The 16,584-nt window shown below is 38.0% G+C and overlaps 2 protein-coding genes across 2 annotated transcripts; both read right to left on the bottom strand.

The window, feature by feature from the left end:
- Positions 1 to 2,346: 2,346 nt before the first annotated feature.
- On the bottom strand, positions 2,347 to 5,239 carry LOC131988547 (glutathione-specific gamma-glutamylcyclotransferase 1-like). The gene is made up of 3 exons (XM_059353688.1): positions 4,637 to 5,239; positions 4,402 to 4,437; positions 2,347 to 3,075 (listed from the first exon to the last, which is right to left on the bottom strand). The coding sequence occupies exons 1-3, from the start codon at positions 4,805 to 4,807 to the stop codon at positions 2,656 to 2,658; spliced, it is 627 nt and encodes a 208-aa protein (XP_059209671.1). The 5' UTR covers positions 4,808 to 5,239; the 3' UTR covers positions 2,347 to 2,655.
- Positions 5,240 to 6,535: 1,296 nt separating this feature from the next.
- Positions 6,536 to 14,235, bottom strand: LOC131988772 (delta-like protein 4). The gene is made up of 11 exons (XM_059354019.1): positions 13,854 to 14,235; positions 13,495 to 13,746; positions 13,017 to 13,074; positions 12,333 to 12,599; positions 11,331 to 11,391; positions 10,766 to 10,896; positions 10,496 to 10,665; positions 10,012 to 10,231; positions 8,903 to 9,626; positions 8,679 to 8,787; positions 6,536 to 7,938 (listed from the first exon to the last, which is right to left on the bottom strand). The coding sequence occupies exons 1-11, from the start codon at positions 13,905 to 13,907 to the stop codon at positions 7,933 to 7,935; spliced, it is 2,052 nt and encodes a 683-aa protein (XP_059210002.1). The 5' UTR covers positions 13,908 to 14,235; the 3' UTR covers positions 6,536 to 7,932.
- Positions 14,236 to 16,584: the final 2,349 nt, after the last annotated feature.

Raw genomic sequence — 16,584 nt, 5'->3', positions numbered from 1 at the left:
TATTTGAGGTTATTAACCTATTTTTACAGCTTATTTTATTTACGTATTTGGTATTTTTAAAATTGATCTCATTATTGTTTTTACTTACAGTAATTATCATTATTATTATTATTATTATTATTATTATTATTATTATTATTATTATTATAACAACATTATATTATTATTATAAATTAAATAATGGTATTTCTTCCATTAATTATTATTATTAATAATACATTTACATTTGTATTTATATTCTTAACCTTTGTATTATTATTATTTTAAATAAATTATAAATTAAATAATTGGTATTTTTTTCAGTTATTATTATTATTATTATTATTATTATTATTATTATTAAATTTTTTAGTTACATACATTTGTATAATCCATTTGTATTATTATTAATATTATTATTTTAAATGAATTATAAATTAAATATTTAGTATTACTTCTAGTTATTATTGCTATTATTAATAATATTATGATGATCATCATCATTCCCTTTAATTATTATTACATTTTTAATATAATTTTTAAATACATTTTAAACTTAATAAATGGTATTACTTTCATTATTATTATTATTATTATTATTATTATTATTATTATTGTTGTTGTTTTTTGTTTTTTGCCTTGGCAATGGGTCAGAGTTGGTCCAGGCTGGCAAGAAAAATACTATAATATGGAGGGACAATCTTTGACTTTTGCGTTGAATTTGTATACTTCTTTATTTGTATTATCCTTCCAAAATATAATATATATATTATAAAACCATCCTCTTAGGAGCAGCTGATGTGTTTTGTAGCTGCAGTTATCTTTGCAGAGTGAGAACAACTGATGATGATTTTGACATTAGAGTATTTACAATGAATATAGGTCATGCGTCTGTGTACCAAAATGTTTTGTACCAAGATTGGAGAAGATTGTTATTGTTATTATTATGAGCAATAGGGAGAGGCTAGAACTGAACGTCACGCTGGCAGTATTGCTACATCAGAGTTTTTATTGCAAATCCAAAATGAGATTAGCTGTTCTTTTCCTATCAATAAATAGCCTTTGTTTTGATTAAGAAAAAGGAAGAAAACAAATGACTGGAGAGAACAAGCACAATATAGTGTTGGGAAATGAAATCCTCTGAGTCATCAGATTCTTTTTGTGGTGTTCTTCATGGACCAGATGTTACCATGTCGTGTAATAGGAAGCCACAGACAAACATATGTGCCGTTGAGTCATTCAGTCTCTCTGTGTGTGTCTGTCTGGTTGATCTTATTAGTTTCATCGAAAACAACAAACAAGACAGTGTGTCTGTGTCTCTGATGGCACAGAGGACATGGCATGCTTCGCAGTGATGATTCAGCCACAGCAGAAACCATAAACAGTTCTTGCAAGTTTTATCATTGCTTCCTGGAAAAGGGCAACCACTGGAGCTTTAGTTATATAATGACAACTTAAAGTGTCCATTGCTGTCCGTGTTATTCTGCAGGACATGTACTGTACATGTGAGCTCCTGTTGAACTGTATGTTCCTGTGCTCTCTCTCCTCCACAGCTCAAACCTTTGACCTAGTTCTGGGCTGGTTTCTAAGAAAGTCGAACAGTGTGCTGCAGATCTATGCATGCCAAAAATGTGTGTGTGTCTGTTGATCTACGATCCATGAAGGATCTACTTTTTCATAAAGTCTGACATGTGGCATGTGCACATGTTATTGCCACGTGACCAAAGTCCAGACAGGGAAAGAAACCCTATCTGCACCCCCACCTAGAAGCTCAGCCCCTATACACTGTGTCTATACAATACAAGCATGCAGGCAATCTTCCACAGTCTACAGTTGTGCAAATATTGTAGATGTTTACATGCATATTTGTTGTCTCTGTGATTTTTATGTACATTTTTATGTCTTTAAAGAATGTTTGGCTGCAAAAAAAGACTCCTAAACGGCTGACCCACTGCTGTGCCTGGCAGAGTTTAAGAGGTTAAAGACTGTGGCAAAATGTTTTTATAGCCTGCTGGTTTTGACATGAGCTCAAGAACTGCAAAAAACATCCAGAGTAAACTTAAATGCATGCATAGAATTCAGGATAATTGCACAAGAGATATCTATAAGCTGCTAGGTCAGTACAGTTTACAAGTCTCTTGAGGAAAAGTCAGTATTTCCTGTGAGAGGCTATAGCTGTACATTCCTAGGACACGTGATGTTGGAGCATGAGGCAATCAAGCATTTAACTGCAAACAGAACGTATAGCAAACTTGTTTAAACTGGCAACGTGAGTCAAGCCTGAGCCAAGGAAAAATCAACACCATTAAGTCAGCGCCGATTTTAGTGTTTTTTTTATTAGAATAACATTTCAAAAATATACACAATTTGCTTCTGAGAGCCTTTTACAACAAAGGTGTAAGACATTATGTATTAAAAAAAAGAAAAGTAATCTCTTAGTGAGATGTTTTTAAAAGCACCTGCTTCTGTATCAGTTTGTAGTAAAGCATGTTTAACCATTTCATGTCAAAAGGTCATAACTCTGGTGTGGTCATGTTAAGACCTAAAACAGAAAATGTATATATTTCCTGAAACCAAATCAGGTATTCATCTTTCAAGCACCCTGTAACATGTGTTGTTGGACTTCATTTCCCTCACCCAGTATAAAAACATTTCTAAGATGTGGAGTAACTTATATTATGTAGCTCTCAGCAGAAGGGGCTTTGGGTCCGGAGCTTTGATCCCTCCGCAATCGCTGAAAATGTTCAGAAGAGCCGCCTCGATAGAGAAGAGATGCTCATCCTCTACCTCGGGGCAGTACAGCCTCATGAACTCTGCCAGGCGCACCAGGTATTCGGTATTGTGGCCCGTGTTCCCTCTACACATGGCAATCTGGTTGGCGATCTCCTTGTCCGAGGCCGGGCCTTGGTAGATGGGGTTGTCGGAGGTAGCGATATAGACGAGGGCCAGCAGAACACCCTGACCCTTCTCCTTCGGGATGAACTCCACCGTCTCCGTTATGTAACCTCCCAGCACAACCTCTCTCATGTTCAGGTACTGGAGGGACTCTTCGATCTGGGTGTCAGACACCTCGTATGCCACACCCCATGTGCACGCCTGCATGGAAAACAAGCGGAGTGGAAGGAATGTTGATTGTGGAACAAATACAGTACGTTAAACATACAAAGTAAATGACCTAATTTGACACCTAAACAAGGGCGTATTATGAGACAAAGGACACTTGGGGACAGACATGAACCCAGGTGCCCTAACATCTCTTCTGCATATGGGCCAGAAACCCAGATACCCATACCCATACGGCTCTTTGTAGTTTTGTGACTATTTTGGTCGTTTTGTGTCTCTCTTTGTCGTTATGCATCTCTTTTGTCTCTCTTCATAGCCTCTCTGGGGTTATTTTACGGCTCTTTGTAGTTGGTCTTTTTTGCTTCTGTTTGGTCTTACTATTGTTTGTGTGACTCCTTGATGTCATTTTGTGTCACTTTTTCTCGTCATCTGTGTCTGGTTGAGGTTGTTTTGTGTATCTTTGTGGCAGTGTTGTACCTCTTTGTGGTTGTTTTAAATCTCTCTGAAGTCATTTTGGGTCTTTTTTGGTTGTTTTGTGTCTCTGTGTGGTCTTTATGCATCTCTTACTAGTTGTTGTGGATCTCTTTGAGGTAATTTTGTGTCTTTCTGTACTTCACTTTTTGCTTTTGCTTGCCTTTCATGTCTCTTCGTAGTCATTTGTGCCACTTTGTGGTTGTTTTACTCTCTGCTTGTAGTCGTTTTGTGTCTCTTTTTTGTGTCCCATTGTGATCTTTTTGTGCCATTTTGTTGTGGCTGAGTGACTCTGAGGTTGTTTTGTGCCTTTGGGCATTCTTATCTCTCCGTAGTAATTTTTAATATCTCTTTGGTCTGTTTGTTTCCTTGTTGTCATTTGGGTCTCTGCGGTATTTTTACATATCATTGTAGTGTTTTTGCATCTCTTGGTATCAATAAGTAGCTACTGTAGCAGCAGTACTATGCGTTGCACAGTATGAAAGATATAAGGAAAAGGTCTTTTGAGGAAATGTTATGGTTATGGATCCACCCAGCTTTTGTTCCACAGAAATACAGCAATAGAATATTGTTTATATATATATATCTCACATGTTTTTATAGAATGGAAATGGTAGGAATAAAGTAGAGCTGCAACAGATCTCTTGAATATTAGAGTTACCGATCTTAAGCTGAATACTTTTGACAAAACTAGACATTTAAAGACATCACCTTGGTCTTTAAGAAACTGGTGTGGACATTTCCAGACCAAAGGATTCATCGATTAACCAAGAAAATAATTGATAGATGCCAATATATCATTAGTTGCAGCCCTATCAAATATAAGAAGCACTAAGACTCACTACTGCTTACTGTATACAGTATCAAAATAGACTGAAGGACACTTACCTCCTGATCCTCAACCAGTGTGGCCACCCTGCCTGGCTGTGGAAAGCAAGAACAAGTGACAGTGAGGACATGACTACTTAGCGAAAATAAGAAGTTATATATATATATATATATATATATATATATATATATATATATATAGAATGCATAATAATAAACAACTACAAATTATATTTTTAACCAGCTGGAGAGAGATGCAATTGTAAATAAATGTTAGAGTCACTGTAATTCTTACGTTTTCCTTGTCCCCTCGATAAAAATCATCTCCATGCCAGAAGCGCCTTTTATATCCTTTAATGAAGCCAACTTTGCTTCTCTTGTATACAAAATCAGGTTTCCAAACCAAGGAGCCATACCCAAATATCCACAGGCTGCTCTTTTCTTTGATAATGTCCTGAGGTTTCATTGTAGTCGTTCGGCTGTTTTAAAAACAAAGAAAAAAAGCGTTTTTATAGCTACTTCTTTCAACAAGCAGCTTCCTCTGTTGTCTCTATCGTCCTATACATTACAATACATCAGAGTCTCGCTATTATAAAGTGCTGAAGGCGGGAACAAACTCTTCCAAAATCTTAATGCAGTCTTGTAGAAAGTGACGAGTCTATCATTGTGCCATCAATAACACCGTTTGACGTACAGACGTTTAGTTTGACGTCCGTTTTCTCTGCTGTGCTCTGATAAACACGTGTATTTGTTGTTCAGAACACGTCAGAGCGATATGCTGTCGACCAATCATATCAGCGTAGGGGCGGGCTTAATTTACGGGTAAACCAATCAGGATGGTTTCAGTCAGAACACTTCGTACCAGCGTTAACTACAGAAATTGGGGAAACCACAAAACACATAGCAGTCGCAAAAAGAAGTCTGGCAGCAAAAGTTGCAAAACACGCACTGTTAAATAACAGTAAACAACCGTAATTGATTTACAGTTAAGTTAATTTAGTGAATTTCTGTTAAAAATACGGATAGTAATCTGTAGAATATATGTTTTTTGTTGTTGTTTTTTTAGTTCTTGAACATTGCTGCAAGTGTTTGGCAACTTGCCAGAATTTTTACCGATTTATTTTTGAGTATTTTATTTTTATATATTAAATTTAAAGTTTCTGTAAAATAAAAAACCAACAGAAAGTTGCCTTTATTCTGCAATATGATGTATATATATATATATATATATATATATATTTTTTTTTTTTTTTTTTTACATATATTTCACATATAATTAACTGAAATTTAACATTCAAGACCATCAAGCAATTAAATAATACTATTTAAAAAAAATCTATAATGTCCCATTATTTTGAACTTTACTTCCATTTTATGGTTAAAAGTTGTAAAAAAAAGATTTCTTTTTTTTTACAAAACAAGAAAAATAGTAACTCTTTTTAGTCTAGGTGACGAAAATGTACTCTTTCTTTCTTTCTTTCTTTCTTTCTTTCTTTCTTTCTTTCGATGTTTATCTTCATTGAAATTTTTTTTATTATTTTAATTGTTTGGTTTTAATTGCCTCAGTGCAGTTTACTGACAACATTCTTATCATTTTATTTTAGTTGTATTTATTTATTTTATTTTATTTAACATTTAATTCCTGTGTTGCTTAAATTGTCTGATTTTATTTCCTGAAATGTTTTAATACTAGTTCTACAAATATTATTATTATTTTTTACATCACAGCCAGAGCCATATAAGCTTGTACTGTAGCTAAAGTTTTATTCCCTATTTTTGTTTGTTTCGAAACTTGGGAGCATGTCATGTATTCCTTAGTGTCAAACAGTCAGTGAGAGTCCAGCAGGTACTAACCTATGAATAGCTGGGACTTATTTATATCTGTGCTCTCTTAAGCTCCTTATGTGTCTGCTCAGGACTGTCTAGCACACCATTGTGTCCGCTGCATAGTCGGATCACTGTGCTTGCCTGAGATCATTTGTCCTCTGCCTGTCACTCACTGTATATGATATTTAATGAGCTAAGTTGTGAGAGAAACTTTTTCTTGCAAACTTCTTTCAAAGTTTACTGCCCCCAAGTGGTAGTAAAAAGACATTTCCTTATCCAGATTGATGCCTAAATTTAATAATAGTTGCAGGAGTGCATCTTACTTCATCCTCTCCAACCTTTCAGCTCATCTTTGTTCCTTAGTGATATCTAAAAATACAGTACAAGCAGTTACGTGCTGTAGAAAGACCACAAGGATTCTTTATTTTCACATACAGATGTTGTTTTGAATATATATCTTTTTGGTTTGAGTATTTCCTAACATTTCTGTCCACTGAATGATTGCTAGCACATTGATTTCACATCACACTGACACATACGTCATGGACATAAGACATGGAATCATTAGAAATGCTACCAGATATGTCAAATACGACCGTATCTAAAGACAATGAAGCCACTTCCACACCGGCTGACACAAATACATTTTCTAGATGATTCCAACATTAAAATTAGGAGCTCTTATTTGTACACCCAAACCACTGAAGACCAACAAACAAACGAGTGTACCAGATATGTGTTCATTGTTTCTTTTTATAACAAAAAATAATACAAATAAAACACAAACAACACTTTAAAAATAAATTCACCTTTTCTGGGCATCAACTTAAAAACAGATTCATACTTCTAATCTCAACATATAAATATACAGTATATACAAAATAATCTTATAAAACAGAGAGAGAGTGATCAGTGCTTCATATTCTTAAATTACTAATAATACCAATCCTACAAAACAACATTATTGGTTCAGTAATTTCCTTTAAAGGCGTCGTTGGTACGATAGTCACTTCATGTATTTCTTTGTCTTTATTTAAGGATGATCTTGCATAAGGTAAAACAAGGCCTTATCATGGGTTTCCCTGCAGCATATTGCATCTTTTGATCTTTTATGTTCAGTTTGCTGTGCAAAGGATTCAAGATAAGGCGGGCACAATGCTTTTAAACATATATATAAGGCTTTGTGATCTAGGCTGCATACATTCTTTATAAAAAAAAGGATTTGCAAAACTAATAACCCTAAATATCCTACAAAAATGAACCGTTTTCAGTAGTTTTTTGTCCCTTTCTGATTAAGCACAATGTTGATTTTCTTTTGCATAGCGCATTGCAGGCCACAAAAAAATGGAAAAAAGGCTGGCTCCTTCCCCAGGCTCAGCAGCAAGTTGATTTGTTGATTGCTGATTACTGCACTAAGGTGGAGAGGAGCACATCAGGATAGTCCTCTAATCAACACGCAGGCATAAACACGTTGGCCCGTCGCCCTTGGTTGAACTTGAACAGAGCAGACGAGGATTTGAGTCAAAAACATTGCGTCTACAAGTCAGATTTGCTCATTATTTATAGTCTTTTTTTCTTCAGTCTTTTACATTCTCACAAAGATTAGTAGCTTCAGTTCTGTTGAATTCGAAGAGCACACCGGCTCCATCCAGTTATCAAGTTTTCAAGAGCAGCAACTTGCATTTAAATAAATCCCAGTCTCTCCACACTTGTAAACAGTCCACAAGAAATCCAATGTTGACAGTGAAGAATATCTTCCATTTATTATACCTGGAAAAGAAGAAGATAAAAAAAATCAATCACAGCTCAATCACTACTGAAATAACAAAAGAAAAAGTGCTATTTTGGGTTATGAAGGGATAGTTCAGATTTATAAAGTGGGGTTGTATGAGGTTCTTATCTTACCGCAGTATCCAAAAAAAAGGCCCAACTAAAAAATATCAATAACATTTAGAACATTGTCATCACTTTATCTTGCTTTCAGACAGCCCTGTTTAAGTTTACATGGGGGGAACTCAAGCCGCTTTTTGGTCTGATCAAAGCCACCAGACTCCATTAACAAAACAGTAATTTTACCTTGCACAATGCGGGAGTGACTGGTCTAAAGCTACCCCGATCCGATCCTAGTGTGTTTGTTATTGGGGACTTTGGTGAATCTGAACTAACCTTTTAAAACATCAAAGTCACTCAGTAGTTCAAACAAACTAAGACCAGCATCTCCCGTGTTCTGCAAGGTAAAATTACTGTTTTTGTCAATGGAGTCTGGTGGCTTTGATCAGACATTGGAACGACTTCAATTGCCTCCATGTAAACAGGGCTGTCTGACAGAAAGGCAAAGTGGTGAATAAAATAAAATACTTAATATAGTGTACACTTAAACTGACTCATTGTTGTTCTCCAAACTGTGGGGCGTGTGGACCACCATCTACTATGGATAAGTACCTCATACAAACCCACTATCCCTTTTGGAAACAAGAAAATAGATTAATTATGATAAAAAAAGAACTTACCTCAGTTGCAATGATGCATTCATTTTTCTCCTCTGCTATTACAAAGACAGACTGGTACATTGAATCTCTGGAAGAACATATTGTTGATATTCTACACTCCGGCCTTTCACTGTGGAGTGAAGATACATCAGATTAGTTACTGAGCACAAAACCATACATGTCAATTAACTGATCCTCCAGAACCATTATACAACTGCTTATTTAACTATTTTAGGTGCAATTACCTGTACATTCTACTCAAATGCTTTTTTTCTTCTATTGTCTTTTCACAGTTTTCATCTTTGTCCAGAAGGGACAGTTCATCCTTGTACCCCATGGAGGTTTTATAGTCCAGGTGGTAGTGGTTGATGTGTTTGTGATTAGACTTTTCCCTGGGACAGTCCACCTCCAAATCCACCTTTTTATTGGTGTTCTTGAGCTCTAGAGTAGAGATGAGGTTCTCTTTCTGAAAGTCAACCTTGGAGAGGTTGTTCATCGTCTCTGAGTCCTGCTCCTTACTTCTCTGCTTCTTAAGGTGCTGTATTACTACGGCGACCATGCAGAAAAGCACCAGAACAGCCACCAGGCCTGCGCCCGAGCAGATGGCCACCAAGCTCCACTTGTTGTTGGGGCTCTGCGTGTTGGGTGAAGGCACATCGTTGGGCTGGCACTGGGGGCCGCTGTAGTGGTCGGGGCAGATGCAGGCAGGCTGGCCTTCGGCTCCAGTGGTGCAGGTCCCGCCGTTCAGGCAGGGTTGAGAGGCACAGCGGTCAGTTGGCTTATCGCAGTGGCGGCCCGTGTACCCTGGGGGGCAGGTGCAGGTGTAGTCGTTGATGCGGTCTATGCAGGTGGAGCCGTTTGCACAGGGGTTCCTGGCACATTCGTTGATGTTGATCTCGCAGCGCAGACCTGTGAAGCCTGAGCGGCAGCTGCACAGTCGGAGGTTACCGTGGATCACACAATGTCCACCTATGCAAAACAAAACATTATAGAACAATATTCAGATGTGCAGAAAGGGAAGAATTCATGCACAGGGAAAATTATCTTTTGATATTTACACCACTTTATCATGCTGTCGGACAGCCCTGTTCATGTTCACATGGGGGAAACTGAAGCTGAATCAAAATGACCCGACTCAAAACATTAATTTTACATGCAAAAGTTGCTGCTCTGTCAATTGACAGGTGGCTTTGATGAGACCACAGAATAACTTCAATTTCCACCATGTAGAGTTAAGCAGGGCTGTCTGACAGCAAGGTAATGTGGTGGAAATGTTGAAAATATAGTGTACACTTAAACTGACATTGATTTTTTTGGGTGGGAAGAATTCATGCACAGGGAAATAATGTTTTACCATTCGTGCATTGCAGTGAGGTACATTTATCCACTTTCTTCTCACAGTTCAGTCCAGTGTAGCCTGCTGAACACTCGCATATGTAAGAACGGCCATTATCCCTCTCTCTGCACTTGCCACCGAGTAAGCAGGGTGCATCTGCGCAGGTCAGTTTCTTGTGTTCACAGTGTGTCCCTTCAAACCCCTGAGGACACTTACACCTATAGCCGTTCTCAGAGTCCTGCAAGGATGGAAAAAAAGAGAGAAAGTTTATCAAAAAGCTCCCTCACAGATGTTTTCTTTATCATATCCTGTTCATGACTGCCCCAACGAACCCCATTATCCTTAGTCTGAATTCTATTTACAGTGCACACTCTGTGAACTGGGTCATCCACTGACTTGACAATCGATAGCATCCTCCTGGACTAGCAGATAGAGTGAGGCGAAAACAAAAACAGGAAAGCCTGTGTTGTGGGAAAGGAGAGAGAGAGACTTCCGGACTCACCAGGCAGTGGCCTCCGTTGCGACAGGGCTGGCTGTCACACTCCCTGACCTCCAAGTCACAGTTAACCCCGGTGAAGCCTGGCATGCAGGTGCAGGTGTAGCTGCCCTGGCCTGTGTTCATGCACGTTGCTCCGTTGGCACAGGGTTTGTGATGGGTGCAGTAGTTCAGATCTGGAAAATAAAAGGGTAAAATTGTCACTAATGGAGCCAAGAAAAAAAAAAGAGGCACCATGTTCCTTTATTTACAGTACAAAGAGGAAGTTACACACACCTTGATCACAAAAGATGCCTCCCCAGCCTTCTTTGCAGGTGCACTGCCACGGCTCTGCACAGGTACCATGTTTACAGGATGGATGGAGTTTACACACATCACAAAAGAGTCCCTGCCAGCCCTCTCTGCATCTGTTCACACATAAAACAGTACGAAATGACCTTTGGCTCACCAACAAACTCACACTCATCATTGCCAGAGAGAATGACATACTGTTTGTTTTATATGCACATAAAAAAGACAATAGGAATTACAGAAAAAAGTTTAAACATTATACATGAGAAATAGCTTATGAATACCTCCCCTATTAAATATCAATAGACATAGTTTAAAAACGGATATAAAGATAATCTTTTTATCCATAATCCTAGAGATAATCCCAGAGATGATTTCACACAAAAAGACAAAGACATACATCCTTAAAATCAAATACGAGGTTACCTTTTTGTTACATAATTAATAGATTTACTTAATGGTTTTCATCATTATTTCAGGAGTCATTGTTAATATTTGTGGATTCCTTTAGGCACCGGAAAATGTAATCAAATAATCAGTGAACACTCACTTGCATTCACCAGGTAGCGTACAATTTCCATTTCTTTCATTGCACCCTTCCAGGCAGATTGCTGAAAAGAAGAGAGAAAAATGGAGATATTTAGATTTCTAATTTGCCTCTATAATAACGACCTGTTAATAAGACTTTTATCACTTTTAGATGTGTTTTCGTGTCTTCGCACAATAAAACCTGACCTTTTCAATGGGAAACATAATTCGGCTTTCTCTGTGCTGTATGTGACATTGATTTCGCATGGTTTTATGGTGTTAAACGGCTGGTTAGTGCGCAGCAGATGCTTGTTCTCTTAAAAAAAAAAAAAAGCAGGACAGCTGCCCCATTGTTATCGGTGGGCAGTTCGAGCCCCGTTTGCAGCTGCTGCCCTACACCCGCGTCAACAATAGAGCCCGCAATTTAGTGGCGCGTGGCGAGTGATAATGCGGCGATTAACCCCGGCGCGCGCTGCTGTGGGCGACCACCGCCCGGGATTACAAAAAAAAAAAAAAAAATCGCACGCGCCAAACGGTGAAAGTGCACCGTCGTCAAATTTCACATTAAAAGCTCCGACTGAAAATACACACCTGTGATCATGTAACAGGTCATTCAGACACTAAAACTCAAAACAAAACGCTTTACTGCTGGTTTAAACAATTTTTCATTTTTTATTGCCGTTTTGGCTTTATTTGACAGATGCAGAGTGGAAGGGTCCGGGTCGGACTCGAACCCAGACCCACTGCTTGCAAGGACTTAATGGTATGTGCTCTACTGTGTTTAAACAACTTGGCGGAGGTATAAAACAACAAATAATGTGCAAAAAAACCCTCTGTTACTCTATATGAGTTATATTTAAGCTACACAATGTCTAACTTTACTTCTGAAAATGAGGTCACAACCTGCATTTTTTAAATTTAGCTTAAGTGTCACTCCATTATGGAACAATCTATAGCCTCGCCTTGTGACCTTTTAATCACAAACAAAGGAAAGTGTCCATATGGTGTCTTTACTCTTGCTTACGTTCTTGGCAGTATTCTCCCTTCCATCCCGGTAGACAGGCTATTTGCCCGTCAGGCTTGCAGGTGTAGTGGCCAAAATGGTCGTCTCTCGGAGCGCATATTTTGGAACAAGTGTCCCCGTAGTAATGTTCATTGCAGATGAACCGGTATGAGTACCTTAGCTCCGTCTGCTGTGTCCCCCTCTGCACTTCCTGGGACCACTCACTCCCTATTCCCAACTGCTTTTGGATGGCAAAAGAGCTAATCAAGAATTCAGGGTTGGTGGTATCTGCGAGGAAGACATGGAAAGATTAGTTTGTGCAACAATACACAATCTGTACATTTCCCTTTCCTCTCACTTGTGACCAGTATATGAACAAAAAAAGGTGTAAAATCCAGGAAAAGGCTGTCATGGGATTTTTTTTTGGCAGGGCTTCATATTCTCACTCCAGCCTGTGCACTTTCCCATGCACGCCAAAAATAAAACAACGGAAGTGCAATTGTGTTGGAGAGGTTTGATTGTGAGGAATTGTCGTGTGACTCATAAGGCATCCTAACAAACACGAACCCATGACGCTGGGAATGCCAGATGCATTTGCCAGCACGATAAGTGAGGGTTATTGATGAAATGTGCAGGTAGATAATAAGTCGTGTATTGAGGCGACACATGGCATGTCTCCCTCTAGTGGTGGATACGTGTCCTCACCTCCAGGTAGGTCCGCTGCAGGAGAAGACCAGGCTTCAATAACTAACGAAAATGCACCCTGTGGGGACAAAAAGGAAATAAACGTCACAAAAAATGAAATTATAAATTAATACTGATGTAGTAGTCTTGCAAAAGGTTGCAGGTATATATAATAGGTATTCCACTTTGATTCGCTATAATGATCCGAAAATAAAAATAGGCTATAGGGCCGATAAGAATGCATGCTTTCATGAGTGCTCTATTCTAGCTTTATACACAGTATGGACAACACAGTAACATATAGATCACATTTATATGCCATTCGAAATACTTATAATTTATATTGCTTTAAGTTAATGATATGATATGCTGTTAATTGATTTTCTCAAATATACATATGTATGTTTGAAGGTAATATTGTCACTGGTAGGAAGTTGTTTTATTCGTTACTAAATCCTGTGTAAATCATTTTGACTTTGGTGCGTTTAGGTGCTCTTACCGGCCAGGTGAAGTTGAGCGGCAGACGCAGCCTGGCGTCCTGCTGGATGCTGAAGGAGTCTTTGCCCAGAACAGGTGTGGTGGCTCTTCCAAATATACAGTCGCCGGGAGACACCACTGTCTGGAAGTTCTTCAAACAAACCCTGAAATAAGTCCTGCAGCCAGTCATGCTGCAACTGAGTCCATTTGCCAGCAAACCTTTAGTATTTTGAAAGTGATGGAGATCTAGCTCGAACACACCTGATCCCAGAACCTAGAAGGATACGAAAAGTGAGCACAACAAAATAATGCATTTTTTTAAAATAACCCTAATTTGTTTTTAATCAAAGATTAAAAAAAACAAAACAAAAAACAAGCTACCTGAGTAAATAATGTTACAACTATTGCGAGAACAGAGGTGAACCAAACGGCCATCCTTTAGAGTTTAATGTGCGTATCCTTAAAAAATCAGTTCCAACAAAAACGCCCCTATTCCAAAGTGGTGATGGCGAAATACATATAATCCCTTTTTCCAACGCTTGCAGGACGAGATCCAGCTCCACAATCCGTATCCAAAAGAAGAAGTTGGAAAGTTATCCAGTGCTGTAGAGGTTAGACAAATATCAGTAACGTCAATATCCACAAGTGAGACTGTCTGCGATCTTTCTGTTGCCCATCCATCGTGCCGGTCAGATGTGGTCTGAGTTTGCTGTGCTGATGCGAGGCTCGTGTTGCCAACAGTGATGCGGGCATGTGGCGGAGCATCAGCGCACAGTGACTCCCAGTGAGGGATGTTTGACGTCCCTCCCTGTTTATATACCGCAGTGTGGTGCCATTGCTGACACTGTCAGTCACTAAACACCGCCCACTCCCCTCTCCACCTTCTTTCTGCCTGCAATATCAGCATTATCATTTTGGAGGTCCTTGCTTCACCTGGGGCAGAAAAGCGCTATTTTTTAAGCTTTGCATGCACCCATTAAACAGAATATAATACATTAATTGCACAATATGATTTATTATAGAGCATACAGACCAAAGAGATTAGTGCATCCGTAGATGGCTAACTTATTCTTCCTCAGGGATTGTTTGTGCGCTGTTACGCGCCTGGACGTCCCGGGTGCCATGTGACCTCGCAGCCTTCTCTGTTATTTCTTGTGTTTATTTTAGATAGTGAGGACGAAGGAGATAACTTCGATGTATGATAATGGTTTTCTTATTGCAAACACATTGTCTAACTCATAAATCAACTGAGAGGAACCCGCGTTTTACCAAAAAATCTGGCGCGTAAAGGAGAAAGATGGTTGCAAATAAACGTTAATGTGATGTGTTAACGTTAAGGTGTTTCTTTGGAAATCTTCAGATGCATTTTAAACAGACTTTATTCTTTATTTTTGTTTGCTTTTTAACTATAATTTGATAGTTATCATGTGGGAAAATTTGAGAAGATACATGCAGAAACAGGCAGTGACAGGGGCATAAATAGACAGACAGGTGGTGTGGTTGCACTGGGGCCCATGGAGAGAGAGGGGCCCCTCAACGTGGAACAGGCTCCTACAAAAGATTCAGATTGGCACCTTGAGGATATACTAATTACAAAACAATATGCTTATTCTACATTATTCTACAAAAGCTACAGTTAAACCTAAATGCATTATTTTATGTACTCTTGAGGCCCGTCGTAACTACACTGTGAATAATAATAAAAAAGTATACTGATGGATATTTGACTTGTAGTCGCGAAATGGATAAAGCGTGGAAAACTGTCAGCAAAACACTATACACAACACAAACACTTTGAACAGTTGGCTAAAAGTAAGGAGCGGTTGGTATGGTTTAAAAAGTTAAAATTGTAAGTGAAAAGACATAGATAAAAAGTTTAAATATTTGGCTAAAAGTAGCTAATGGGAAAATAGTTGCAATGGTTAGTGAAACTGCAGAATAAACAGCTTTAACAGTACTGAATAAACAGTGGAAATATTTAGCGAAAAGCACACTGTAACAGTAAACACTTATGGTCATAATAATAGTAAATACCTTTTAAAACTTTAATATAACTTGTTTTGGCAACTTTTGCTGCCATACATTTACCATTCATTTAATGTTTTTTTTTTTTTTACATTAAATTTAAAGTGTTACTGTAAGAAAACAGAAAATTGCCTTTATTTTACATTCAGCAATATAATGTGTATTTTTTTGTATTTTTATTTACATAAAAGTCACTTTAATTTAATGTCCAATACCATTAAATAATTAAATAATACTGAAAACAATGTCCCATAATATTACTTTACAGATTTCCATTTTTATTACATGCTTAATATTTGTAATAAAAGTAATTTACCTTTTGATGAAATTTGCATTTAATATAACAAAAACAAGAAACCCCCTGTAAAATAATACAGTAACAATTACAGTACTGTAATTTACCGAGGATATATATATATATATATATATACTACAGTGTACCATATGCCACCACACACACACACACACACACACACACACACACACTTAGTGTTGCATATATACAGTAAAATGACAGGAACAGGAAAGACCATAAATCTCACTTTGTATATTTTTTGTATATTTTACTTTTAATAAAAGCACCATAACAAGTGCAAGTCGCCAGCTGTTTGTGCACTGTATTTAACATCATAACTCATAATGCCGTCAATTGAAAGCAAATTTATCTAAATTAAAGTTGCGATTGTATCCTAACAGTGTTTGTTGAACTAACATCCACTAGAGCTACTTGAGAAAACTCTCCTCCTCCTTTCATGTGGAAGTATAATTGTTCCAAGAGGAGGAAAAGAAAAATGAACTCAAAACAGTATATAGAAGTCGCTAAGCAAATAAATTCAAATGCCATATGCATTTTTATCACATGTAAACTCACGCTGGGCGCAGGCATTGTTACCTTTATCACCCCTACATCAGGCAACAGTGTGTCTGGGAGGATTTACAGTGAGGGAACAGGATTTAGGAACTGTTCCCTGGCCATGAAGGTGTCTGGCTGCACGGCTCTCCTGCAGAGATGACTTCATCTCTCAACCCCCCACCTTTGACTTATAGGTTTGAGGTTCCACTTTAGAGCAGAGACAATGGACTATTG

This window comes from Centropristis striata, chromosome 16 (genome assembly GCF_030273125.1).
Source record: "Centropristis striata isolate RG_2023a ecotype Rhode Island chromosome 16, C.striata_1.0, whole genome shotgun sequence".
Lineage (NCBI taxonomy): Eukaryota > Metazoa > Chordata > Actinopteri > Perciformes > Serranidae > Centropristis > Centropristis striata.
This window is presented reverse-complemented; position numbering and strand designations above follow the sequence as displayed.